Source organism: Canis lupus, chromosome 37 (assembly GCF_048164855.1).
Source record: "Canis lupus baileyi chromosome 37, mCanLup2.hap1, whole genome shotgun sequence".
Taxonomy (NCBI): domain Eukaryota; kingdom Metazoa; phylum Chordata; class Mammalia; order Carnivora; family Canidae; genus Canis; species Canis lupus.
This window is the reverse complement of record NC_132874.1, coordinates 25,530,394-25,558,174: the sequence shown is the minus strand read 5'-3', so window position 1 is coordinate 25,558,174 and position 27,781 is coordinate 25,530,394. Positions and strand designations below refer to the sequence as shown.

General features: G+C 41.3%; 1 protein-coding gene across 8 annotated transcripts in view; it reads right to left on the bottom strand.

Moving 5' to 3' along the window:
* EXOC2 (exocyst complex component 2) overlaps positions 1–27,781 on the bottom strand; it is a 224,900-nt gene that overhangs the window by 126,939 nt on the left and 70,180 nt on the right. For 6 of the 8 annotated variants that reach the window (XM_072813903.1, XM_072813910.1, XM_072813905.1 and 3 more), the window contains exons 5-10: positions 24,247–24,360; positions 21,830–21,954; positions 14,538–14,618; positions 3,921–4,066; positions 3,642–3,723; positions 2,582–2,684 (exon numbers count right to left, since the gene is read on the bottom strand). In XM_072813903.1, coding sequence (XP_072670004.1) covers positions 2,582–2,684; positions 3,642–3,723; positions 3,921–4,066; positions 14,538–14,618; positions 21,830–21,954; positions 24,247–24,360 — 651 coding nt within the window. The remainder of the gene's footprint in view (positions 1–2,581; positions 2,685–3,641; positions 3,724–3,920; positions 4,067–14,537; positions 14,619–21,829; positions 21,955–24,246; positions 24,361–27,781) is intronic. The other 2 variants (XM_072813908.1, XM_072813909.1) reach the window with 2 other exon arrangements.

Sequence of the window (27,781 nt, the reverse complement as noted above, 5' to 3'; positions counted from 1 at the left end):
AGAACACTTGACAGCTTTTATAGAGGGGAAGTGTAAAAAAATGCTAATTATGATTACGATGAGCACAGGCTCGATATTTTAAACTTTAAGTACTGATCTTTTTAGCCGTTTTCTGACACGGTTTTTAACAATTACCAGTGATAGGCTCACATTCGTACCGAAAACATATAACTTTGCTTCCCACTGAAGCTACAATAAGGAGAGTAAAAATAGAAGTTTTTAATTGGACAAGACAGCAAACCAGAGTGAAACGATACAGTAGTGATTTGATCTTCCGTCGCACCACGCGTAACTTCAATTATGTAAGAGAACTTACTAAAGATGTACTTTGCTGATGATAAAGCATCAAGTCTCCTTCTCCGCTTGATGCTCAGAGTACCTATGGCCATAGATTCCCAAGTCCAACAGACATCTGACCTGGTTGTGATGTTGTTTTTCTTATTTATTAATAACTAAAAGCTTAATTTAAAAAGGATAACAATTAATTGCTCGGTGTCTTCTCAAACCATCAAAAATAAAATCGATTACAAATAAGTCAACGACTTGATATTCTTGTTGACATTCTTGTCTTTTCCCTTTAAAATGATAAAATGGGAAAAAAGCACCTCAATAGGCCATTTAAAAAAATATTTTTTGACATCTTAGTCGTAAGGACTACAAAGTAGTGATTCACTAAATAAATAAATGATACATTCTATAAGCATGAACATATTACTACTGGCAAATTTAAAAGCATAAGTATAAACAGGTAAATAAATACAAAGCACAATTAAGTAGCGTAGTCGGATACAGATAATAAGACACTAACCAGCTGTGCAACCCTGGACAAGAGGATTAACCTCCTTGGAATTGTTTCTTTATATATTAAAAAAAAAAAAAAAGCAAAAAAAAAGCAGATGGATAACTAACATGTGGTTTACTTCTAGCTTTAAATTTTCACGATGCTGGAAGACAGAAAAAATCCCCCAAATACATTCTTTCCTGTGGAGACAGCTGAGAGAAAAGCAGAGACGGGCTTTGAAAGCAGACGAACAGGAGTCCTATTCTGAGCTGTGTGCACCGAGCAAGAAGGACGTCTGCGGCGGTTTCCCCGCCTTTGTAACGGGCCTCGGACAAATGCCCTGCAAGGCAACGGCGAGGACTAGAAATGCCATACGCCGCTCATGTAACACGCTGCCCGAGCGTCCTACGTGCTCCAGGTCGCGGCAGAGTCCGGGCTCTCGCCTCCCCTTCCAACGTCTCCTGTCCCTTTCCCCTTTGGTCACACAAATGTGTTGGCAAGAACAACGGCTCATGCTGCTCCTGTTCTCAGGCACCAAGAACACAGGGCTGCGTGTGGACCCCGTCCCCTCCCCTGCAAACACGCAGCCTGGGGCCGACCCTCTCTCACACCTGCAAATTATCTCAGTGGTCATATGGTGACAACAGCCAAATGCATAAACATCTGCCGTCGGTCTATTATTTTATAAGTACTGGATATTCCATGAACTTCACCGATTAAGGAGGGGGCATTAAGTTTGGAAAATAACAGCTTATTCTGAGGACAAAGGCCACATTCAGAATACGCCAGCAGAAAGTAATGTTAATATTCTTCAATCATAGATATAAAAGGCTTGTAACGCATGTGCCGCCTCCAAATCCTGGTATGAACATCACATACATAGAAGTTGTTGACTGCTTATGTGCCAGTTGCTATCCTAAACCCTTAAATGTATTCCTGATGGTCTTTCCAACTGCCCTGAGACGCGGATTGTGTCATCAAGTCATTTCCCAGAGGAAGACACTGAGAACGCAAGTAAGCCGCCCAAAGGGACAGCTGGTTGACACCATGCGCACCGCTTCCTTCTGAGGCCTTCTCGTCATGCCCTGCAGTGTCCACCACTTTTCACGGTAGTGCAATTTTTTTTAATTTATTTTTTTATTTTTTCTATTCGATACAAAAACCTTTCACAGGGATCCCTGGGTGGCGCAGCGGTTTAGCGCCTGCCTTTGGCCCAGGGCGCGATCCTCCAGACTCAGGATCGAATCCCACGTCGGGCTCCCAGTGCATGGAGCCTGCTTCTCCCTCTGCCTATGTCTCTGCCTCTCTCTCTCTTTCTCTCTGTGTGACTATCATAAATAAATAAAAATTTAAAAAAAAAAAAAAAAAAAAAAAAAACGTTTCACATTTTTGTCCACCACTGAGCCGGGGCCCACCCGACGGCACAAAGAACGACAGTGCCGTACGTCTAACACACGGGTAGCCCTGCCCGGTGGCCTGCGGGGGCCCACTTGGTGCAGCACCACGCGTCCCACGAGGCTGCGAAGGCCGTCACGGAGCAACAGGGGGAAACGCCTGCAGGGAGGCCGCTTCCCTTGCCCCTACACGCAGTCTCCCTGCCCTGACGACTCCTAAATTTACCGGCAGACAAAACAGCTCTGGTGTGCCCTAGGCGGTACCTGTGAATTTCTGCTATTTGTCTCCCCCCTCACGTCTCATCAGCGTGCTAACTCCCCCAAGTTAGCTTCCGGGGTTACATGACGTGCCCAGCGCTACACAGAAACAGATGACTTATCAAGGTGCTTGCAGGTGGTGGTTTACCTTATGTAACGTTTTTGGTCGTGTAAAGTCGATGGCGTCTCAAGCAATTTAGCCAGAAGTAATTCTCTTAAAGCTTCAATCCGTGTTTCTACTTCAGCGTAGTCTATTTAAAAAGGAAAGAACATATAAGATTTACGGAAAGGAAACTTAATAATCAAATTATGGCAAGTAGAACAGTGACTGCCTTGGGGGACAGGGTTTGACTAAGAGGGGGCACAAGGGAGCTTCCCGCACTGACGGAAACCTCCTGCCCAGGGTGTGGGTAACGTAGGTGCGCACATTTGTCAGGCTCGCTGGCCTGGAAGATGCAAGGTCTGTGCATTTCACTGCATGTACATTTATCACAATAAAAAAAATGGAATTAAGCTTTCTGAGTCCTTATGGATTTCATTTACTAATTGATTAAAGCCCCGTGATATTTCTCCTAGTTGATATGAGGCATTACCACAGGACATTCCAGGCTTTTCATATTTTCTGTAACTCCTGCACTAGAGATCATTTCAAAAGTTTAGCTCACTTTAAAATAAGGTTAGAATTCATTGAAAGTGGCTTTTTTAAAAAAAGATTTTATTTATTTCTTTGAGAGAGAGAGAGAGAGAGCATGAACGGGGGCAGAGGGAGAAGCAGGTGCCCCGCCGCGTGGGGAGCCCAACATGGGGCTCGATCCCAGGACCCCGGAGATCATGACCTGAGCCAACGGCAGACCCGTAACTCACTGAGCCACCAGGTGCCCTTAACAATGGCTTTTCTAAAGAGAGAAAATTAAAATTGTAGGTTCCCATCTCTATAAAATATCTGTAATTAATTCTTTCCAGTAGAAAGGATTTTTTAGTGGCAACATGGTTAACAAGCAGCAAAGAATGTCATGACTCATCTATCCCATAGCCGTGGTCTTTCCTTTTCACTACATCTTGGTAAGAAAAGCCATGTTATTTTTGAGGTAATCGTCTCGCTTTTTCAAAAGAGTAAACAAAAACTAAAATGCACGTGACTTTGCGGAATGTGTACCACGTTCTTCCTATACAAGGAAAGCAGGAGATCAAAAAGTAATAAACCTTACATTTCTTGAAAACTTGCACCTCCGTCTTCCCAAAGAGCGACTTGGCCTTTTCATAATCATTAATGACCACATCGTAATCACCCTTTAAAATAAAACATTTTGGAGAATGTCAGTAAAATATCATGAACACATCTGGTTGAGATTCCAAAAAGAAAAAGAAAAAAAAAAAACGGAATTTCAATTAAATGTCTTTAAGCCTTAAAGAGCCCTCAAATTCTGAGACTTAGCAGGTCTGTACGGTCAGGACAGCGTGGCACGGGCACAGGAGCACGCATCTACCTTCTGAATGTTCCTCTCAATGTTCAGGGGGAGGTTGAAGAGGAATTTGAATCTCTGGAGCACGTTGAGCGCGTTTCTAGTGGAATCCGCCTTGTCCTTTCGACCCAGCACCTCTTGGAATAACGTGTCCGCGGTGTTACTCGCTCCTGTTGAGGACAAAGCAAGGGCAGCTCACGCAGGGCACCACGGGCGCTGCCCTGGCCCACGTCCGCGCTCAGCACGCGCGCTCGGACGTGGGCTGCGTCCCCTCTCGGTGCTTGGCTGACCCGTTTCCACTTTGCCTGCGGGTCCCTTCCCCCGCGGGGAACCGCATCCCCCTGAAAACAGCCGTCGTTGCCAGGCCCAGGAGCCCACGTCTACGGAGGCCCCTGCCACGTTCCACGGCGGTTACGGCCCGAGATGGTCGCACTCGCTCAGGCCTCGGCTGGACGCCACACGCTCAACGCTCTCGGGTCTGTGTCTGTGTTACACGGTACTGAAACAGGAAGAAAATACTCATTTTTTTTTTGAGGTTTATTTATTTATTCGTGAGACACAGACTGAGAGAGAGGCAGGAGAGCTGCTCGAAAGGAGCTGTGGAACCGATCCTATTTCTTGAAAAAATGACCTGCTTAGGCAGCAGGCACGAGCAATTGCACGAGCAACTTAAAGGACAAACTTTAGCCTATCGATAGGTAATCGACATTTACTTCTTAAACCACCGAATTCAATTCATACACAAACTGGATACTTTACATATGGGATCTTTTTTTTCTGCCTAGAAGGCTTCAAACAGCACAAAGCACTATAAATGAAAGAGGTGCTTTATCTAGAGCGAGACTCACTGTGTCGACTTGTGAATTATTTTTAATTAAGCCACAAGGAAAGGGGAGAAAAAGGACAACTGTTTTTGGCTGTTTGGTGGCTGCTCATAAAGTCTCTACATTATCTGGTCTACTGACTATACTTTAAGCAAAGATGAAAAAACCACCTCGGTCTCGCTGGGTGGCTTGCATGCCATATTCTCCAGTCCACACTGTGGGTGGCCGGATCCTGCTAAAAGTTGTCTTTGTAACGTAATTGTTTTATCTAGATGATGTTTAAATTCTGTTGAAATTTTAAAGGCCTAATAGAAACCTTTGTCAAGATAGCTGTTTTCACCACATGGTCTCAACGCAGGAGACTACATTTCTAGAAGATGAGAAAAAATATGTTCCCTTTTTCCCACCAGAGCACAAATGGTGTCTAAATGAAAACTTGTAATCGGATTAGGGGTAAAACATTTTTCTTCCAAGAAAATTAAGTGTTTATCATTTAAAAACATAAACTTCATGATTTCAGGCTTCATAAATGAAAACATACGGAAATGCCGCTAAATATTTTTAAAAGGTCGATTACTTATACATGGGCCGTGGATGCTAAATTCCCAAGCACATTTTTTTTTTTCACAATGAAAGAATTTGGGACAAAAGTGTAAGTGTTCAAAATTAGAATGTGCTCACTGTATTTTAAAGGTAAGAAAGAAATACCAACTAATAACTTTAATTCCTCTAAAAAGTATGAAAATAAGTAAAAGTAGAAAATTCACTAGTCACTAAATAAGTATGTTATAGAGAAAAAATTTATAGGCAGACATTATCAACTATGAAATTATAATCTACCTTTATAGAGATGTATGCAGAATTTCAATATATGCACACTGAGAAATATGCCATGAAATCATTTTGATTCATAAATTACTTCTATCCGTAAACTGTTCCTGCCTTATGAATTGCCTGCACTCCCCGTGAAATCTTGGGGGTTTCCGACTCTGATAACTGGATGGTTATATCGGTGACCAAATAAAGGAGAGCAGGGGAAGTAGGATCTGTGCGAGCAGGGAAGGGCCGCCAGCAGCTCACGAGCTGCAGCTCCCGTCGCGGCGTCGCCGGCACACACCGGCGGAGCGTCAGGCAGCCTGTGGCCCAGGCCTGGGGGCCATTCCCCCCCAACCCCCCGCACCCCGTGTGCACCCGGAGCCACAGGCTGCAGGGCCACAGGCCATGGCACGCAGGGCCACGGCCACAGGGCTGCAGGGCCACAGGGCTGCAGGGCCCCAGGCTGCAGGGCCACAGGGCCGCAGGGCCACGGGGGCAGGGCCACAGGCTGCAGGGCCGCAGGGCCAACAGGAGCCACGGCGCTTCCCTCCATGTGATGCCCCAGCGCAGGGCACTGTGAGACGGGCTACGTATCCCTCGTACCCCTGAACACTGCCCATAGGAACCTCCAGGATCCTCCCCACGAAGACCAGAATTCCGAGCTGCGCCGGGGGCGCCAGCGGATGTGACGGTGGTGACCGTCGTGCAGGGCCGGGCAGAGCCAATCAACAGAACACACACCCTACACTCCCGGCTGCTGCAGGTCAGTCGGATCTCAACAGAGCCGGAAAAGGATGGGAAGAGAAGTGACTGCCAACTGCACACCAGCCAGGCCCGCTCCTATCCCCCTACTGATCTTATATCCTTAACAATAAAAACAAAAAAATGTAATCGTACCAGGATCCCCGGTCATCTAGAAGGACCAGTCACGGAAGTCTAATGCTACCTCATCATTTCAAGGACGCTGCTGTGAAGGAGGCACTGTGCCTTCCCTTACTTCGAGGTCATCTTACTGGTCCCTTCCACGGCACCGACCCCTGAGACCACAGATGCCAGAAGCGACTCTTCACCTCTGCCCTCCGCTTGACGTAAGCTCGAGGGTGAAGCTCACGGAAGGAGGCCGCACAGCGCACACACCACACAACCGGCTCTGCTAGGAAAAGGGAAGCAGGACGAGAGCAGGAAACATGAAAGGACCCAGTCGCTTCAAGTGCCTTTGACATGAACACTTAAATTCGCAGCAAAGCCAGGAGCTCAGAGAGACCTAACGACCGACCCTACGTGCCTCGGTTTCTCCCAACGGATTGCGGAAAATGCGCAGGGACGCTACCGTCTGTCGCACAGTACTGCACGAGTGAGTGTCATGACCATGGGCTGACGCCTGTTCCGAGAGCCCTGCTGGACGCTGCACCTCGGCAGCACCAAAGTACAGACAACTGGGGTCCTGGGATGGCAGAGGAGCTCCATCCTGCTCCCAGGAGCCTATTGTTCCCATTTCCTCAAATTCTAGTCCGTGATCTCAAATTGATAGCTTGGAATCAGTCGTGATGGGAAAATTTACACCTTGCAAATGCTAATATTAAGGTTAGTTTTTCTTTTCTTTTCTGGAATGCCAATGGTCAGACATTGACCAGCCTATGACTAAGTCAATTTCTTTTTTACAAACTTGGCTTGATGTTCCTTAGCGGCTTAAGTCCTCGTCTTTCTTCTCTCAACCTTACACATAGGATTTGGATCAAACCATTCAATCCTGTTACATTCAACTACCGTCTCTGCGTTGCTGACTCCAAAATCATACACACCTTATGGTGTCAGCCTACGAGTAATCCTGAAAGAAGATATGGTGTGTGCCTGCACGTGCGTGGACACACACACACACACACGCACACACACACACACGCACACACACTACTACTCAGCCATAAAGAAGAATGAAATCCCACCGTTTGCAACAGGATAGATCTTGAGGGTATTAAGCCAGATGAGAGAAGTCAGAGAAAGACAAATTCCATACGACTTCCCTGATATGCGAAATCTGAAGAACAAAACAGAACAAAACAAAACCCAGACTCACCAATACAGAGAATGGATTGGTGGTTGCCAGAGGGGAGGCTGGGGCAAAATGGGCGACGGGGGTAAAGGAGCACAAACTTCCAGTTTTAAAATAAGTCATGGGGAGGTAATAAATGGCATGGGTCAATAATAATGTATTTTTTAATAAAGACTAATCTTTATATATACTTTCCCTAAACGCACAACAGTTTTTTAACAAATACTCCTCATGAAGAAGTCCCTTATTCTTGGCCATCCCGAATATAATCCAATCAGCCTTGGCTGTTTTAAGGGGATCCCATGAGAGCATCTCTTGTGACATTCCAGCATCATCCTACGGGACCAATTTAGTCCCTAAGAGGAACCCTGAGGATTTCCCTTTGGGTTAAGGAGGGCAATAAGCAGGAGCATGTCAGCTTTGGGGGACTTGGAGCGCAGAACAAGATCCTGAATCTAAGCAGGCAGCTGCTCTGCTCAGGTTCTGGCAGGAAGGACAGTACAGGCTGCACAATCAACTCTTAGGCTCTCGGTTTACCTGCCCTTGGCAAGGGCTGAGGAAGAAGAATGAAAAGAAGGAAGATGCCGTGGAGGAAGAAATAACATTTCAGCCTCTCTGGATCCCTTGTAACCTACAGAGTCTGGGAAGCTCTGGTGAGTGGCATAAAGACGCAGCAGACCTCTACACGGAACGGAGGGCTTACTCCACGTTCGGTGCTGTTCTAAAGCCTGCTAAGGCCTCTAAATTCTTCTTAGTTATTCTAAGAACATGTATTAATTCCTAATTCACTTAGACTTGCTTATGTCCCTTCTTACGTCCATGCAATAGTGCAAGCAACTGAAACACAGAAAGGTCGTTCAACGGGCTCAACGTGACACACCCGGATATAGTGAGGCAGAAAGAGGCTCCTGGGTACCACGCTCGGGAATCTCCAACTCAACGAGTGAAGTCGAACAGAACTTTTACCTTTTACTCTTCTCCTCGTGACCCAAACCTGCTCCTTCCACCTCTGCCCGAGGCCAGACGTCTTCTGTCGTCCCGCTTCCCACGGCAAAAGCCCCACCTGCCTTTCCCATCTCCCCATTAAGTCCCCAGCGCTTGTTTCTACATGACCGCCGCGTACCTGGGTCCCATGCCCCTGGCCTCCAGTCTAGCTCTCTACACCCACCCTCCGTGCAGGCGGCGGACGTTCTCTAGAAAGCTCGCAATGTCACTTTAGTTAAAATCCTGCAATGTCTCACCAACGATCTTCAGGATAAAGACAAATCCTCGCACGACACGGAAGGTTTATCCTGAGCAGACTCCCGTATCCCACCTGCCCGTTGGCACACTGGACCCGGGCCCCCGGGCTGCAGACCGTCTCCTGCCCGAGTCGGGCCTCCTTCCTCATGAGGCTTGTCCCGTCTTGGACACCCGCGTGCACTTGCTGCCATGTGCCAACTTCTGCTCGCCTGGATACCTCCGACTCCTCTTTCAGGGCCCCAAGACTCTCCTGAGAGCCTTTCACTGCACTTTTCAATGAGGTGCACCTTGTGCAGGCTCCAGGTGTACCCCAGGATCACCAGCAGCAGTTTTCACACCTAATCACCTGCTTAGCCGTGATTTCCATTACACTGTGAACTCGTAGGAATAATGCAGAAGTACTCTCTTCACATCCCTGAGATGAAGCCAGCATGTGCTCAATAAATGCTCACAGGACTAGGACTAAGAATCAGCACCCAGTGTTCTCCTGAGAGAGGGAGTGCAACACAGAATAAATCCCTGCTGGCAGTGTGCACAAACGCTTAAACAGCTGTGCAAGCGGAAACCAAGAAAACACTCTAAATGAGAAAATCACCATTGTTCTGTGACTTAAAAATCTTTGTTGCAACATTAAATATCTGCTTACTATTGGCAGTAAGAAACTGAAAACAACAGTAAAACCAATATTAATAAACTATGATGATTTAGAGTATTAGAACATTGAAAACTCAAGTGTTCTATTTCTTTGTAAAAAATTATCAAGATTGCTTGCTTTTATTCACCATAAAATTTGCAGTATGTATCAGCATATTTTTTATACTTTGACAAATAATCATACTCCTTTCTAAGTTTATCCATTGTACTCTGAATGTCATGGATTGTTTCTGAGCACTGTTTTCAGCACCACTTCCTCTAGGATGTCTTCATCCTTTTCTTCTACTTTCCTCATTTCCATTGATAAATTCACCTTTATCGGGTTCCTCTGGCTGCACGACTCCAGCCTCTTGACCAGCAGCAGTGCCCACATCCCAATTGTCTGCTCCATCCCAACTGTCTGTAACTCCAATCAGGGTATATTTGAACTTCACTATTATTACTGTTTAAAAAAAAAATGCACTGGGGCACCTGGGTGGCTCAGCGGTTGAGCATTTGCATTTGGCTCAGCTCATGATCCCGGGGTCCTGGGATCGAGTCCCACATCAGGCTCCCTGCATGGAGCCTGCTTCTCCCTCTGCCTGTGTCTCTGCCTCTCTCTCTGTGTCTCTCATGAATAAATACATAAACTCTTAAAAAAATAAAATAAAATAATAAAATAAAATAAAATAAAATAAAATAAAATGCACTTTCATGGGACGCCTGCGTGGCTCACTGGTTGAGCATCTGCCTTCAGCCCAGGTGGTGACCCCGGGGTCCCGGGATCGAGTCCCATGTTGGGCTCCCTGCATGGAGCCTGCTTCTCCCTCTGCCTGTGTCTCTGCCTCTCCCTCTCTGTGTCTCTCATGAATAAATAAAATCTTTTTAAAAAAATGCACTTTCATCTTTACAGGTCAATCCCCTCCCTTGGTTATCCATTTCTACAAAGAGCCATCCGAGTTTATGTCTGGGGGACAAGGAGTCCACACAACGATATGATCTGTTGTCTGTGCATGAACAGCGATAGTCACAGACAAATTCTGAAGAAAAATAGGTAATTGCTCATTGATCATCTTTCACACCTGTTATTTATGGAGTGATCTGTGGACTGAACAACTAGCAACCACTTCTGTACTTTATCCAGTTATGACAAATATACTATGATAATGGAAATCTGAACTGTGCTGCTGGGAGACAGGTGCATTTAACCCAACTGTGGTGATTGAAATTCATGCCTATCAAAACCATGCACAGCAAGCTCTGTTGGTTTAAAAAAAGATTTGAAGCCAGATTTCCAGATATAAATCCCTTTATATGTAAAGTAGCTCTGCCACTTACTACTTATATGACTTTAGATAACTCATTTAATCTTTCTGAGCTTCAGTTTTTTCATCAATAAAATGGAAATAATGGGGTTATGTAGAGTTAGGCTCTGCATGCTGGGTGTGGAGTCTACTTAAAAAAAAAAAAAATAGATACAGGGCAGCCCGGGTGGCTCAGCGGTTTAGCGCCGCCTTCAGCCCAGGGCCTGATCCTGAAGTCCCGGGATCAAGTCCCACATTGGGCTCCCTGCGTGGAGCCTGCTTCTCCCTCCGCCTGTGTCTCTGCCTCTCTCTCTCTCTGTGTATCTCTCATGAATAAATAAATAAAATCTTAAAAAAAAAATGTGCACAAATCGCACAGAGAACTAAATACATAGAGAATGTTTATAGCAATACCTGACCCTTAGCAAGCACTGCAAAAGTTTTAGCTACTAACCATCACAGCTGCTACTATAAATACTTCTATAACATTGTCTATACCTGCACTGTCTAATATGTAGCCACTAGCCACACGGGACTATTTCAATTTAAAGTTAAATTTATTAAAATTAAATAAAAATTAAAAAGTCAATTCCTCAGCAATATAGCTACATTTTAAGCGCTCAGTAACTACAATCACAGAAGTTCTATTGGAGAGCACTGTCCTATACTCTTGGAATAAGTAAAGACCTAAAGTTGGATATGTGAATTTGATATAAATTAATAGTCATCCCTTCATCCCTGGTTTGAAACCAAGAAGGAATTGTTAGGTTCATCATAAGCAAATCTAAAAAAATACACGTCAAGGAAAAGAAAAAAAATTTCAATGAAAGGCATCAATATTGATACATTCTGAATAAAATAGTGTTTCTTACAGCCAACATTACCTTTAGAAGCTTAAAGTGAAAAAGGTTGCCCTTTTGAATTCTGAAAACTTTCATTTAAAATAACTCAGAAAAAAGCATACAAATTGGTGTGTAATCACGTATAAGACTAAAGCAGTCCTAATAATCTAAGCAAACTAAACTATATTCATACTCATCTATTCTTGTCTTCCTTTCAAAAAAAATGTTACATTTCCCATAGTATTTCTATAAAAATTTTTTTAAGATTTTATTTATTTATTCATGATAGACAGAGAGAGAGAGAGAGAGGCAGAGACACAGGCAGAGGGAGAAGCAGGCTCCATGCACTGGGAGCCCGACGTGGGATTCGATCCTGGGTCTCCAGAATCACGCCCTGGGCCAAAGGCAGGCGCCAAACCACTGAGCCACCCAGGGATCCCCAATATTTCTATAATTTTTTTTGGAGAGAGAGCATGTGCACGAGCTGGGCTGGGGAGGGTCAGATGGGGAAGAAGAGAGAGCGTCAAGCAGGCTCCGCGCTCAGCACACAGCCCGACAGGGGCTCAATCTCAAGACCCTGACACCATGACCTGAGCTGAAACCAAGTGTCCGACCCTGAGACACCACGTGCCCCTCTCTAATTTTTTTTTTCTGTTTCTCCAGCTTCTGAGCTATGATACACACACCTGGACAGAGGACACACGTACAGGGCTGGAGCTACGTGTCTCCCATTTTTACATCTCTCACTAAACCAAACATGGTACCTTTCACAGCCAGTCTTAAGTAAATGTTTGGCATGTTGTCCTGAATTAGCAAAACTTTATCCTGAGATAGCAAACAGCAATACCGAGTTCATAAAAAAAATTTTCCAGAAAAAAAGAAAGTGTTACAAAGGAACATCTTTTAAGAAAAAATTTTATACCAATAAGTCCTAAAGGAGAGTGTCATAAAGAAATGACTAATTAACCCCAACTATTTATCCAAGAAAACCAAACTGCAATAAAGTTAAAATGACACATTTCTAGATAAAGTCTGCGGTTATAAAGGAAAAGAAGATAATTTCCCTTACAAATTTTATACCACAAGTCCCAAGGGAGGATTTCCTAAACTACTCCTTAAAAGAAAAAAATATGTTAACACGCTATGCCAAATCTAACACATGAAACAGATCTTAATTTTTTTCCAAATCTGAGTGTCTATTTTTACTGATACAATGATATAATTACAATATCAGCTTGTTCTTACAAACCACTTTTTAAAAGTAACTGAAATAATATCATTTTTTATAGATATCCATAGTTTGATGACAATTTCTCCAGCAAAAATAGCATCCCTGAGTAGAAACATCTTTCCAAGACCTTATAATGGCTGACTATGCTAATACAGAAACAGCTTTAATAAAGGTTTCTTTGGGTTGAATTCAGAATATATTAATTTCACCTAAGCTGGTGACTTGGTTCTCAGACAAAAACAAGGCAAAGTCTCAAGGCAAAATAACAACAACCACAACCTCCCCCACCACTACCACCAAGGGAAAAAAAAATTTTTTTTTAAAAGATTCTATTTATTTATTCTTGAGAGACACAGAGAGAGAGGCAGAGACGCAGGCCGAGGGAGAAGCAGGCTCCACGCAGGGAGCCCGATGTGGGACTCGATCCCAGGACCCCGGGGTCACGCCCTGGGCCGAAGGCAGACGCTCAACCACTGAGCCACCCAGGCGTCTCGGGAAAAATATTTAAAGTGCTGTTAAACTCATAAATTTAAGATGAAATCAAAATACTTAATTCTACTACCAAGGAACACCTACATCAAATGAAAGTATTTTCTTTCCAGAAAATACTGTATCAGGGATCCCTGGGCTTTAAAAATAGATATTTACTGCCCCAAAAAAGTTCAGAAAGTTATCATACAAGTAAGTCGAGCTAGACGTCCAAAACTAATTCAGTATCACAATCCTGGATTCACAGAATCACTATAGATGTGATAAAAGAGTTCTTAAATGCTTCAGCTATTCTTAACCCTGTTTCATGGAGACATCATTTGTTATACTTATATTTAAAACCAAGGAGATTAAAAAATAATAATAAAATAAAATAAATAAAATAAAATAAAATAAATAAAATAAAATAAATAAAATAAAATAAATAAAATAAAATAAAAACAAGGAGATTCCTCTGGGCATTACTGCTCTTTGTCAAATGTTTACTATATAAGTGAAAGAGGATAATATACTTTTAAGCTGCTAGTATTATAATAGGGCTTCATTCATCTGATGAGTTTCTTCCAGACCATCAGGATGAGTAGCTGGGAGCTAGGATGTCAGGGGAAGAAATCAATAAATAAAAAGATACACGGGGAAGTGGATGGGACCCCAAACTCTGTATGTACCAGTTTTTTTGTTTTGTTTTGTTTTGTTTTTGGCATACAATTTTTACAAAATGTCTCAGAGTTAGCTACATTCTTAAAGGTGAAGCTGCCTTAAACTCACTTTGGGTAAAAGAGGATTCAGGTAAATCAACGGTATGTAAGTATTTGTCATTCTAGTAGCTGATGCTATTTGCTGTGACACTCTTAGATACACAAAGATGTGTTTCCGGGTTCTGGTCAACGGCAACCCTGGCTCCTGCTTTAGAACTTTTCTCCCTGATAACGCTGTTTATGTACTCGTCTCTTTTATGGCAGCAAGTTTCACTTCTTAGGAAGCATACTGGCTTATTTTCAAATTATGACGTCTTATAAATAAAATGCAAACAAAATAGAATGTTCATTTTCAATGTTTTCATTCCCCTTTATATTTATTAAATCATTACTATTTAGAAATAAATATTAAAATGCAACTCAATGACCATTCTGTGAAAGCAGGTCCAAGAACTATGTTAAAGCTCGTTATAAAGTCCATAAATAGCTTTGGGTCGTAGGACAAAACTTACTGTTCAGAACATTCTCCAGTTTTTGCGTCATGGATCCTTCTACTTTTTCCGTTCCATCCGCTTCTAGTTTTTGATGGATAGCTAGAAAAAACATCTTGTTAAAGTGTGGGCTATTTTAGTGGGTGGGAACACATTACATCAAAATGACATTTTTAAACAACTTTTAAAAATGGTCATATTATTTTCACTGCTGGAAAGGAGCACAAACATGCAGAAAACTCTGCAAAGTAACAGCAGACACCAGTCTAAGTTACTCATAGATTAATACTATTAAAATAGTACCGAATACATACACTTAATCATCTGAGGCTCATCAAGGTTGAATGGTAAAAACAGTTAAATTAAAAAAGAAAAGTGAAACTTCAAGTAATTAATATCTTTGGTATTTGGCTGCAGGAAAGTCATTTTTATTTCTCACTTTTACCATCTGCAAAATAGAAATACTAGTATTTGAAGTCTACCAACCTCAAAATATCTCATTTCAGCCTTGGACACAACATGGCAAAATACGTATTATCCACGTTCTATTCCTATTATTATATCCCTGGAATTTCTCAAGAACTATACAGTAACATCTACCAATATATCAATGTATGGATCTACAAATTACATTGGAGTTTTTTGCTCTTATTGATATGCCTGCATGGTTCTGATAAATATTAAAAATCATGTAATAATTCATATTTTAAAAAAGGTTTTACCTCGTGTAGGGTAGGTTTTAAATAGAGCAAATAGAGGTGAAACACTAAGACAATTTGCAAAATGAAATGACCAAATACACTTTCAAATTCCAAACTCTGATACAATAAAAATAATAAAATTAACAAAGCAAACTCTAATCGAGCCAGGATCATAATTGAGCACAATGATAAATTTCTAATGCATATCGCTCATCTGGTAAGAAGTCAAAGATACACGTTCTAATATTATTTGTTTCACAGATGAGACACCCATGGCTCAGTGAAATTAAATAAGTTGACCAAAGTCACAGAGCCAGACCCCGAATCTGAACTCAAGTTGTCTGATCCCAGGACGAAAACCTTCCCCCCCATACTGCCTATAATACAAAGGCAGGCAACTTAGCCCGTCTAAGCCAGTTCTCACATCCGTAGAATGGAAATAACAGACTTACTGTAAGAGCTGCTAAATACCCGGGATTTTATTCTTTCATGTAACTTCCATTAGCAAAAATTCAGACATAAGGTATGTAACTGCATGGGCTTCAGAGCCAGTACAATGAAATGAACATAACTCTGATAGTAGCTATTCTCCGACCTTCAAAGAGAATGTCAAACTCTTCTTAAAAGGATTATATAGGTTCTGTGTCAACCCACCAGTCACGAGTGGTAGATTTATTGCAGGGAAGAGAGGGAGGGTCTGCTTAGGTGAAAAAAAAAAAAAAAAAAGTTTTGTTTTATTCAATCAATCACAATTTGATTTGTTTCCTTTGAGTCACTGATTAGAAAATTCTGGGTCAAATTCAGTGCTCAAATGCACTATAAAAATATTCTCAATGCATAATAACATCTACTTCTCTGCTTCTTTTAATTATTTTCTAATTTTGATCCTGCCCTTTTAAAACATCTTTTTTATAAAGCAATTTCAAATTTTGTTTGAAATTTATAAACAGACTGCTTCTCTGTTAGAGAAACACATCCAAAGAAAGAAAAAGAAATACATTTGGGGGGGAAAAAAACAGCTAGTATATTCTTAACTGTCTTGGTTGATTCAGGAGTGAAAAGAAAGTTATTTATTTAATGTTTCAAATTTGGATTATGTGGTGAGGGTGACATGAAGTATTTCTGCATATCAAAACCTAAACTTACTTTAACTTGTTAAGTTAAATGGAAAAGAACTTCCTTATCCTTAAAAAAAAAAGGAGATAAAAATGCCCAAATATAAAAAAGCTAACCTAAAAACACTGCTCACACTATTCATTTAAACGCTGGTGTAATTTTCTGGCAATCTTGTCGCAAAAGAACATGTGGCACACATTCCACTTTATTAAGGGGGCACAGCATACGGTTCTTCCATGGAAGAAGACATTGCATCTCATATTAGCCGTGCGTCAAATACTGCTAAGCAAAAACCATTAAAGGAAATCATGCAGCCACATTTCTGTTGCTGACAAAACCCATCACTGATCAGCAGGTCAAAACGAGGTAAGCCTGGCTCCCCCCGGCTCAGTTTACAGCTCTGTTTTGCTGACAAAGCAGCTTCCTGCCGCCCATCTCCACCACAGCAGAGCCACTGTCAAGCTGTCAGCCAAGCATGAGGACTAAGAGACACTGGGATCTGATAAAGGCAATCCTATTTTCCAGAAAATTAAACCAAATAACCAATGTCTGGTTCACTTGACCTCTTATTTTCTCTGAAAACATTTTTAAATAGTATAACTCAATAAGCAACTTGGTACATGATCACAGGTTTGTTATTGTTTCTAATCTATTAAAACTTAAATATGTGAAGGAGTTGAACACCATAAAATTGTATTTGGGAAACAAAGAAAGTGTATAAAAGTTCTATTCAAAGAAAAAAATCAGTCTAGAAAGACTGCCTATTGATCCCCTGAAATTGTTTTATTAACTGTCTAATTAAATGTGGACATCAAATCCGCAGATTTCAATGAAAAAATTCACAGTATTTGTCTAAATAATGGCATTTGTGTATAAATTTATGTATTTATGTAAATTCATGTATACATTTATATATGACTGAGGCACTAAGTAATGATGGGAGTACACAGGCAACGTCTGTAAGGATTTATGTCAGGTACACTGTGATCTATCGACTCCAAATCACTACTAGCCTCTAAGACACAGGAATATTCAAACTAGGTCAGAGACTAGCAAACTGTTTCTATAATGAACCACAAAGTAAATATTTCAGACTTCCTGGGCCACATAGGGCCTCTGTTACATATTCTCCTTCTCCTTCTTTCTGTCTCTCTCGCTCTCTCTCTCTTCTTTTTTTTTTTTTTTTTTTTCAAACAAACCTTGAAAAGCCATCTTTAACTCCTGGCCTGTACAGAGATGGGCCGTGGCCTAATCTGGCCCACAGGCCAACCTCTAAGGATAATACTCACTAAAACAGAAGAGTAACAAGAGTTACAATGAGATGTCTTAAAAATTTACATTTGTAAAGAGCTTTTCAAACATTTAGTTTCTACTTCTTATTCTACCAAATTTTTATGAGTGACTAAATTATATAAAAACTTTTAAATAGATTAGGTAATCTATGAGACCTTTCTTCCCTCAGTTATATGGGGGAAAAAGATAGTAAAAATAATAATACAATAATTACAACTATTAACATAGAAGGCTAACAGGTATAAAGGACTCTCACTTAGATAACAGGATCCTTGATAACCTTACCTGCCTAAATAACCTTCATATATCAATAGACACTAACAACAGAGTGTGCCAAAACATCAGCTGTGGCTTACACTGCCTCTAGTAGCAGCAATAAAAGCAACATGGGAGGAAAGGTCGGTCGTGTATTCAGCAACATATGTTACTCTGTTTTGGCCTCTTTACTCAGGTATTCCTTAGTACAACATAAATAAATGTAATTCATGCAGTTTCAGTCCATAATTGTTGTCAAAGAAGTGATAATGCTGGACTTGCAATAACAAAAACACAAGAGACTGGATAGGTGACAAGCTCAAGGAGCACTCAGGGAAATGATCACCAAACAAAGGTGGTGATCAGAAGGCACCGAGGAAGTGAAGGCTTCTTAGGATACGAAAAGCTCCACAAACATCACCGCGGCCTGTGAGAGCTGGTGTGAACAGCAACTGATAAGAAACTACGACTCTGAAGATTTCAAGGGATGAAGGCAGAGGGACTGCCATGGAGAAGGAACACAAATTGCTGGGCATATTTTTGCAGGATAAAGTAAAAACGACAATAAACACACAGTGGCAGGTAAGCTAAGCCAGGCACATCTACCGAGTCCTAAATAAAATAGTTATGGCTACACACAGGAAAAAACAAACTGACAACAGCATAAAAGCTTAAAGGTACATAAAAGCCACACTGTCTACTGGACTGGGATGGACAGAAAAACACCCTTGGATGCATATGAAATAGTCCACTTAACCAGAGAACACAGATGATATCAAAAAGGGCAGAGAAAGATGTTTATTTATACACCGTCATCTCTATTTAGCCTAATTCTGACAAGGAACATCTAATTTTTTTCCTATCTTCAAGACTGTAATTCTGCTCCCCCATTTTTCTTACCTCTAACAACTCCTTTCCCTTTACAACGATTTCGAGACCACATTTCCCAACACCCAGTAGAGCAGGAAACAGAAGGAAACTAGTTGGGTCATACTACTACTGGGCAACTCATCAGTGTACTGAAAAAAAGAAAAGTGCCGGGTACCACACAGGAGAGCAGAAAGAAAGGAGTAATGCTTTTATACAAGGACATTCAAAAACAAACCATAAGTGGTATCCGATATAACAAAGTGTTAAAAACTGAAGATATGAGTCTACAGATTCTAAAAACTTATCAAGTATTGGGAAAAATGAATAGGCCGACATTCTAAAATGAAGATAAGACCTACATTCTAAAATATCCTGAAAAGATTTTTTTTTTTTTAAGATTCAAGTCTAAACAAATCAATCTTAGAAACATTTTGGGAGAGAGAAAAACAATCAATCCCTCTATAAGTAATAAAAAATTACACTGGCTCAGGATTTTTCTCTAACACTAAAAGATACTAAATAAATCAATTCAGAAAATAATTCTCTTCTAGCCAAGAGGTTGTTTATGTATGAAAGTAAGAGACATTTCCAGACATGCAAGAATTCAAAAGCTCTAGCACAAAATATATATCCCACTGATCAAACCAAAATATCCAAAGATAGAAAAGATGAAATATAAAATGACTGGCAATAAAAATTAAAGCCAATTAAATTTATGTGAATACATAGTAAATTTTAATTATGGTAAATATGTCATAAAATTAACTGCAAAAGAAAAAATAAATCTAAAAACATAATAATGAAATGCAAAAGAAAAGCTAAAATAAAAAGACAGGTCTATAATTTCAGTTTAAGATGAGGAAAAAGGAAGGAGCATAAGAAATAAATATGTCCTAAACTGTTGACATACACAACAGGAGTCAAAAGACAACCTACTTTAAAACATTTAAAACATTTCTTCCAAATCTGGAAGATTTGCAACCAATATGGTCTATATAGCACAAAGGGAAAAATGAAAAGCAAAAATACAGAATAAAACAAAAGAACAAAGGTGTCAGTTACAATAAATGTACATGGCTTAAATTCTTCTATTAAAATAGTAAAAAAAATATAAAAATCCTACCACTTGTTGCTTATAAGAGAGAGGCCAAAATAAAAATTTCTAAAGGTTTAAAAGAATATGATTATATTAGACAACTAGACAAAAAGATCAAAAGAAAATACATCAAAGGTTATGTCATTATCTCTACAATGGGATTACAAATAGTCTTTGCTGGGATCCCTGGGTGGCGCAGCGGTTTAGCGCCTGTCTTTGGCCCAGGGCGCGATCCTGGAGACCCGGGATCGAATCCCACATCGGGCTCCCAGTGCATGGAGCCTGCTTCTCCCTCTGCCTATGTCTCTGCCTCTCTCTCTCTCTCTCTCTGTGTGACTATCATAAATAAATAAAAATTTAAAAAAAAAAAAAAAAAAAAACAGTCTTTGCTTATTATTTATCTGTTTACTGTTTTATGTAATATACATTTCATTTACATCAAAACATAGAAAAAGCGAGATATGTGTGTATCTGAACTTTTTGAATTTATTATTAAAATCACTTTCTGTATGTCATAGAGTCACCTGCTTATGTGATTAAGCAGATGGTCAGAATTATCTTTGTTAAATGTTAAGTTGCCAATATGCTTCTAGGGCAAATGTGATAAATGAGACCACCTAACTTTAATGTGCCAAATAAGACTTCTTGAAATCTACCAGGATTGAAGCTATTTATAAAACTAAAACCAGGAAAAAATATACATGTGTATACAAATACATATGTCAAAAAAAAAAAAAAGAGAATGGAGAAAAAAGTCAAGCGTATATTTTTATTAAGTGAAATAATTTTAAGTTATGATAATTTCTGGGAAATGCTAATCACACATGGCAAATTTATCATTTGCATAGCTACTAGGGAATTAAGGACTTAATTCTATTTGATAACGTTAAACTCTGTGCATATACGTTCAGGTTCCTATTGTTAACATAGTGACTTTGACAACTTAGAATATCAATAAGCACAAAGAAAGAAAGAAAAGTGTCACTTCAAAAAGGGTAGGGCACAGAATTTACCAAAGAAAACTACCTACTTTCTCTGTTCCTTCCTAGGTGTTCACAGTTTACTCCTTCAGAAACCTAACTTCTACCTGGCAAGAAAAGAGCTGTATCAGATGGAGTCCACCATGCTTGTGGGCTTGGGAGGAGAGGGCTTTGAAAACAATAAAAGGACATCTATACTTTTGAGAATACAAAGTAAAAAATAATAATAATAATTAAGTCCTACTGAAGAAAAGTGTAGCCTCTTAGTCTACCCTTAAAGTTACAGGTATAGATGGAAAGATAGATACAGATGGACTTAGTTATAGGTATTTCTGTTTTTAAAAATAATTAGGCTTTTATTAATATATTTTACTTTTTACTAAACACTAATTTGATTTCTATTAATTAAAGGTAATTTTAGGAGGAAAAAAAATACCTACACCACATCTTTCCCTGAAATGTCTGAAGCTGTGCTATTTCTATTTAATATAATTTCTTTCCTATATAAAGATGACGACATGGATGGTGGACACTTCACTATTATACAGGGGGCCCATGGGATGATACCTAAAAAGAATAACACATTATTATCAGTCAGTCCTTTCCAAACTGAACAAACACACTAAAGGGATCACAGATACAGAATTAGTCACACATGCAAGATATTGATGGCTGGGCTACAAAAGGATTTTTTAAATTCTAGAATTTTACCTATCGGGGTTTAGTTTCTTATCAGCCCAGGAGGTTGGGCATCATGGAGAGGCTAAGTAGTCTCCTATTTCACATATGGACAATGGGTCAACAAAAGCCTCAGAGACAAATATTTAAAGTATCAAGCCTTCAAAGACATTCCAGCCTGGTCTGCAACAAATATTTATGGCACATTTTAGATCTCTACTCTTATAAATACAGACTGAATGTCACAGCCTGTAAACACTCTGCAAGCACAGTGTCGGGTTTCCGCGGGGAAGCCCCAGCAGCTGGTTCTGAGGGTCACCTTACCTGAGAGGGCATCCTGGGCTTCAAAGAAAGTACTGAGACCTCCTTTCACATACGCCAGGCTGCCTTCGCTCTTCTTGTTAGCCTGTCTCTTCAGGTTGGTGACTGCCATTTTCAGCTGCTCAAAACTGAAATGAAATTAAGAACCCAAAAGTTTGAGACTCCTAGAAAGCAAAAAAGAATTAAGACAATGCATGAAATGCAAAACACTGAGGCCTAAGTTAAGGAACTCACAGACTGATATAATACGTAACCAGATGAAAACAAAAAGCTTTCAAATTCTTCCCTACATCTAAATCTAAATCTTCTCTTTATTATGAATGACAAAATTACTGCAACTATAAAACAGATTTGTAGCCCTCAAATGGTCATTTCAAATATGTCAGATCCCTAAGAAGTAAACACACGTGAGTATTTCTATAAGCAATAGACGTCATATGTACGATTCGCCAGGTAAGGAGTCTTGAATTTGACATCCCCGAGGGGCAGACCTACATCAGTGCAGGGGTTATCTCGGTTACCTAAGGCAGAACTGCTCCATAAGCTCATTTCCGTATTCCACGTGTAAATTAAGCATGCCATTATTCACCACATCAGGACTCAGTCCTCTGTCATTAACAGTGAAATTACTTGGGGGTCAATTCACAATTTAAATACATAAAAAGACAAAAATATTTCTTCCCTATATCTCGAACAGAGAAAAACTGATGGATGTCTACATTTCAGAAATTTTATTTTCAGGTAAGCTAACAAAATCTGGCTATAAAGCTCTGAATCTATTCCTCAGTGTCAGGATAGTCCTACACAGAAAGCAGAGATCAGTTCTGACTCACGGTAATAGAAACAGCACATCCACAATGTAAAATTAGAACCATCTTCTTTTGCAATGAAAGATTCGACACTGATCTTAAAAATGTGTCACAACTGGGGCACCTGGGTGGCTCAGCCACTTACTTAAGCACCTGGCTCTTGCTCCAGTCAAGTTCTCAAGGTTGTGAGATAGAACCTGGTCTTGACTACAACCCAGCAATTGCACTGCTGGGGATTTACCCCAAAGATACAGATGCAGTGAAACGCCGGGACACCTGCACCCCGATGTTTATAGCAGCAATGTCCACAACAGCCAAACTGTGGAAGGAGCCTCGGTGTCCATCGACAGATGAATGGATAAAGAAGCTGTGGTTTACGTATACAATGGAATATTCCTCAGCCATTAGAAACGACAAATACCCACCTTTTGCTTCAACGTGGATGGAACTGGAGGGTATTATGCTGAGTGAAATAAGTCAATCGGAGAAGGACAAACATTATATGTTCTCATTCATTTGGGGAATATAAAAAATAGTGACAGGGAATAGAGGGGAAGGGAGAAGAAATGGGTAGGAAATATCAAAAAGGGAGACAACATGAAGACTCCTAACTCTGGGAAACGAACTAGGGGGGTGGAAGGGGAGGAGGGCGGGGGGTGGGGGTGACTGGGTGATGGGCACTGAGGGGGGCACTTGACGGGATGAGCACTGGGTGTTATTCTGTATGTTGGTAAATTGAACACCAATAAAAAATAAATTTATTATTAAAAAAAAAAAAGAACCCGGCCTTGGGCTCTGCACTCAGCAGAGTCTGCTCCAGATTCTCTCTCTCTCTCTCCCTGTGCCCCTCCTGCCACACACATACGTGTGCACATGGGTGCACTCTTTCTCTAAAAATAAATCTTAAAAATATATCAGGATTTACCCTCCCTCCCCCATTTTCCTCACGTTTTCTAATGGTTTTCATTCTAGCTGGTGAAGGAAAAATGTCTCCTAAGGTGTATTTTAACAAGTTGACTTCTCAAGAATGTAAATTTTAAGCAATAAACCATTCATTTATTCAAACGCTGTTACTAAATATAATTGTTTAAACCAATCTTGCAAAAAGGTTACAGACATGCTCTTGTAGAGTGTGTGTTAAAATGTGATTAACAGACAAAAAGGGAACACTTCAATTTGGAGATATGACCTTCACTATTTTCGGCTAATTTTAAGGCAAATCTTTGCAAAAGGCAAGTCAAGTCATCTTCCTTTGTTCTAGGGAAGGAGGTATGTTGCTAATTTACAGCAGGACTTGAAAGTCTTGTTATTTGAAAGAGGGAAGTCACGTTTAGACACATCAGTTTAGGTACCCAGTTGAGGCTCCACAAAGTTTTAATATGTTGCACAAATATGAATCATATAGAAACAGTAAGAGAGCAGAAGATACGGGTCTGCTAATTAATAATACCATTTCATAGAAGAGGGAAAAGCCACCCGGAGATATTGATGAGCTCACCCAAAGTCAAAGGACTCCTAAGCGGCAGAGGCCAACCTAAAAGCCAGTCTCATATGATCCTATTAGGCATATCCCCATGAAAACAGGCAGAGTCTAGTCCGACATCCACTGACCTGGTGCTTGAATGGTTTTCTATAAGATACCACGCAGCTGAAAAATTCTCACTTGTGAAATCAGCACTCATTCCAGGAAACAGCATTTCTAAGTCCTTCTGCGGAAACTTACTTCTAAGGGAGAAAGAAAGGTTTAGCGTACACTCTCGGTGCTATTGCTACAATGAGGCAGCAGACATCCTGCAGTACCCTAAGCGTGACAGTTACACACCACACATTATGGAGGCTGTGTTTACATGTGAATACAAAATACATCTCCTATACTGCAGCTGATTTCTTGTCATATGAACTTTATATATATAAGAAATTAAAACACAGAAATTACATCACTATAGAGTTTAAAGAGGCTGAGTGGATACTTTAGATCTACAAATATGCAATCATTCTCTATTCAACCGATAAAAATCAGAATTTGGATACAATGAAGTTTAAGGACATTAGTTTGTTAAAACACTTTTTGTTAAAGACTTATATGAAAGTTGTTTTAAAAACACTGATGCCTACTGATAAAAATTAGAGCTAACTGTAAAATACTCATATTTATATGTCTATATCTAGAATAATTACAAGAAAAGCTTATAACAGGCAATACCTTACCTGGAGCTCACCTTCCTGCCTACATTTTTATGGTCAACCTCTGAACCATTCAGTTTATTTGTTCAAGTAATAATTAAATACAACCACAGTGCAGGCTCCATGCTGGAAGTGAGACAGCCGAGTCCACGAGCACAAGGAACAAGGGCAAAGCCTGGTACGGGCTTATGAGCTCGTGGCCCTCCCCACACCCCATCCCCTCATCTGTGCGGGAGGAAGTCCAAGTCTCCAAGAGAGTCAAGTCTGTCCATGATTTGAACCTGCTTACCTGTCAGGACTCACTCCGGCTACTCTAATCCCCCAAACTGAGGCTTTTAGCACCTTCAGAGGGATTATACTCTCCTAATTTTTACTTCGTTCCTTGATCTTGCTGTGCCCTCTGACTGAAGTGTGTTCCCAGCCGCATACAGTGGATACGCCGAACTCACGGGCATGGACAGGACACAGTACTGTTCCGCAGCCCAGTGTATTCAGGTTAAGATTGAGGGAGTGGGGATTGTCACCACCCTACAAGAAGACGTGGGCAGGTCCAATGACTTCTACTCTCATATGAGAGACACTTGATGCCACATTACCACAAACATGGCCTCAATTCAGAAACTAAGCAGTGAGGTTGGTGGGAATGCCAACTGGAGCAGCCACGCTGGGAAGCAGCATGGAGGTTCCTCAGAAAGTCAAAAACAGAGCTTCCCTATGACCCAGCAATTGCACTACTAGGTATTTACCCAAAGGATACAAAAATGCTGATAAGGAGGCACCTGGTGGCTCAGTTGGTTGAGCATCTGCCCTCGGCTCAGGTCATGATCCCGGGGTCCTGGGATGGAGCCCCACATCGGGGTCCCTGCTCAGCGGGGAGCCTGCTTCTCCCTCTCCCTGTCTCCTTCTCTCAAATAAATAAATAAATAAATAATCTTTAAAAATGCTGATAAGAAGGGGCACGTGCATCCCAATGTTTATGGCAGCATTGTCAAACTGTGAAGGGAGCCCAAATGTCATCAACTGAGGAATGGATAAAGAAGATGTGGTGTCCATACACAATGGGATAGTACTCGGCCTTCAGAAAGAATGGAATCAGGCCATTTGCAATGACACGGATGGAGCTAGGGAGTTTTACGCTATGTCAGGTCAACCCGAGAAAGACGCATACCATACGATTTTATTTGTACGTGATATTTAAGGAGCAAAACAAATGAACATAGAGGAAGGGGAGGAAAAATAAAATAATATAAAAACAGAGAGGGAGGCACACCATAAAAGACTTAACTAGAGGGAACAAACCGAGGGTTGCTGGAGGGCAGGTGGGTGAGGGACGGGGTGACTGGGTCATGGGCACTAAGGAGGGCACTTGTGATCAACACTGGGTGTGACATGTAAGCGATGAATCACTAAATTTTACTCCTAAAACCAATACTACACTATACAAATTCAACTTGAATTTAAACTTTAAAAAAAAATGAAGAAGAAAAAAAAGAAATATCATAAAAAAAATTTAAAAAGAAACCACACAGTGTGGCGCACACCAAGGCTCCGTCCTTACCTAAAGCACCCTCGCTCTGGGATGGAGCTCCGTGGATTGCAGTGGGCAGCCCCTAAGGGAGCCTGGAGCCTGCTGTGTCCCATCAGGTACTCACGGCCCCAAGCATCCTCCCACCCACGTGCACTAGTGTCGTGCCCCGCTCCCGGGGTCTCTTTCACAGCCTAGCACACCCCGTCCCTGTGCTCCTGGCTCCCTCCGTCCTTTCGCGTTTCCTGGGATTTCCTCTGTACACCCTGCACCGTAATCCAGGATCCAACATCGAGTGGGTCAGTACCTCAGTCGAGAGAGAGACCCACTTCAAGGTCTGTTACACTCGCCTTTCTCACAATGATGTTTTCTTTTGTTAATTAGGGGGGAAGAAAGCCCTGAGGAGCACCACAGGAACAGACAGGTCGGAGGAGACCTCAAGGGGTCACGGGCCCCCAGTGGCGTCACCTCGGTCACTGACTCACAGACGAGGCCAATCGTACAGCATTACCCACCGGCTTCTGAGGTTAAAAGCCTAGAGTCTGAATCTTCTTGGGGGCGCGTGTGTCCTGTAGGCTTGTTAGTCATCCTTACCAGGCGGAACCTCCGAGAAGGACCCGCAGAACTCTGCATTTTTAGAAGCTTATTTTGGCTTGGCTTCTTCTTGCCGGTTTGATACTTTACTTAGTAATAAAATCCTGTCACCTTTGGAAGTTTTTCTCATTTTATTTATTTGTACATCATGCCTCCAAGCTAAAACTTTGGGGGGGGATAAATGCCTGAGGAAAGTGCTGGGCCCTAGCTCAGTAGCTAGAAACGCTTCCTTTGGATACGCACAGGCCACAGCCCCCAGGTCTGTCCAGAGTGCTGCGTCAAGGGCCACGCGCCTAAACGGGAAAGCACAGCAGGATGAATCGGAAAAGTGCACGGGGAAATACCTACCGCTTTTTTGTCAACTTCACTTCTACTTGATATTTGAACTGGCATTCTGTGTAGTTCTAACACTTTGCTTGCTCAAAAAGTTAAATAATCTTAACAAAACCAAAAAGCACTACAGAATCATATGATACCAACTAAATCCCTACTATTAAACAGTCTTGACGAATTATTCAACTATGTGAAATCCTCTTCTAACAAGGATCAGCTGCAAACTCCCAGATTAAAGGGACTCCTGGGGGCTCAGCGGTTGAGCGCGCCTGCCTTCAGCTCAGGGCGTGACCCTGGGGTCCCGGGATCAAGTCCCGCATCGGGCTCCCTGCATGGAGCCTGCTTCTCCCTCTGCCTGGGTCTCTGCTTCTCTGTGTCTCTCATGAATAAACAAATAAAAATCTTAAAAAAGTAAGTAAATAAAAAAATAAAGATACAGCTGACCAAAAAAGCAGCAAAAAGGGACTCTGTGAACTTCTTTATCCTTCACTCAAGCCCAGCAGTTTATGA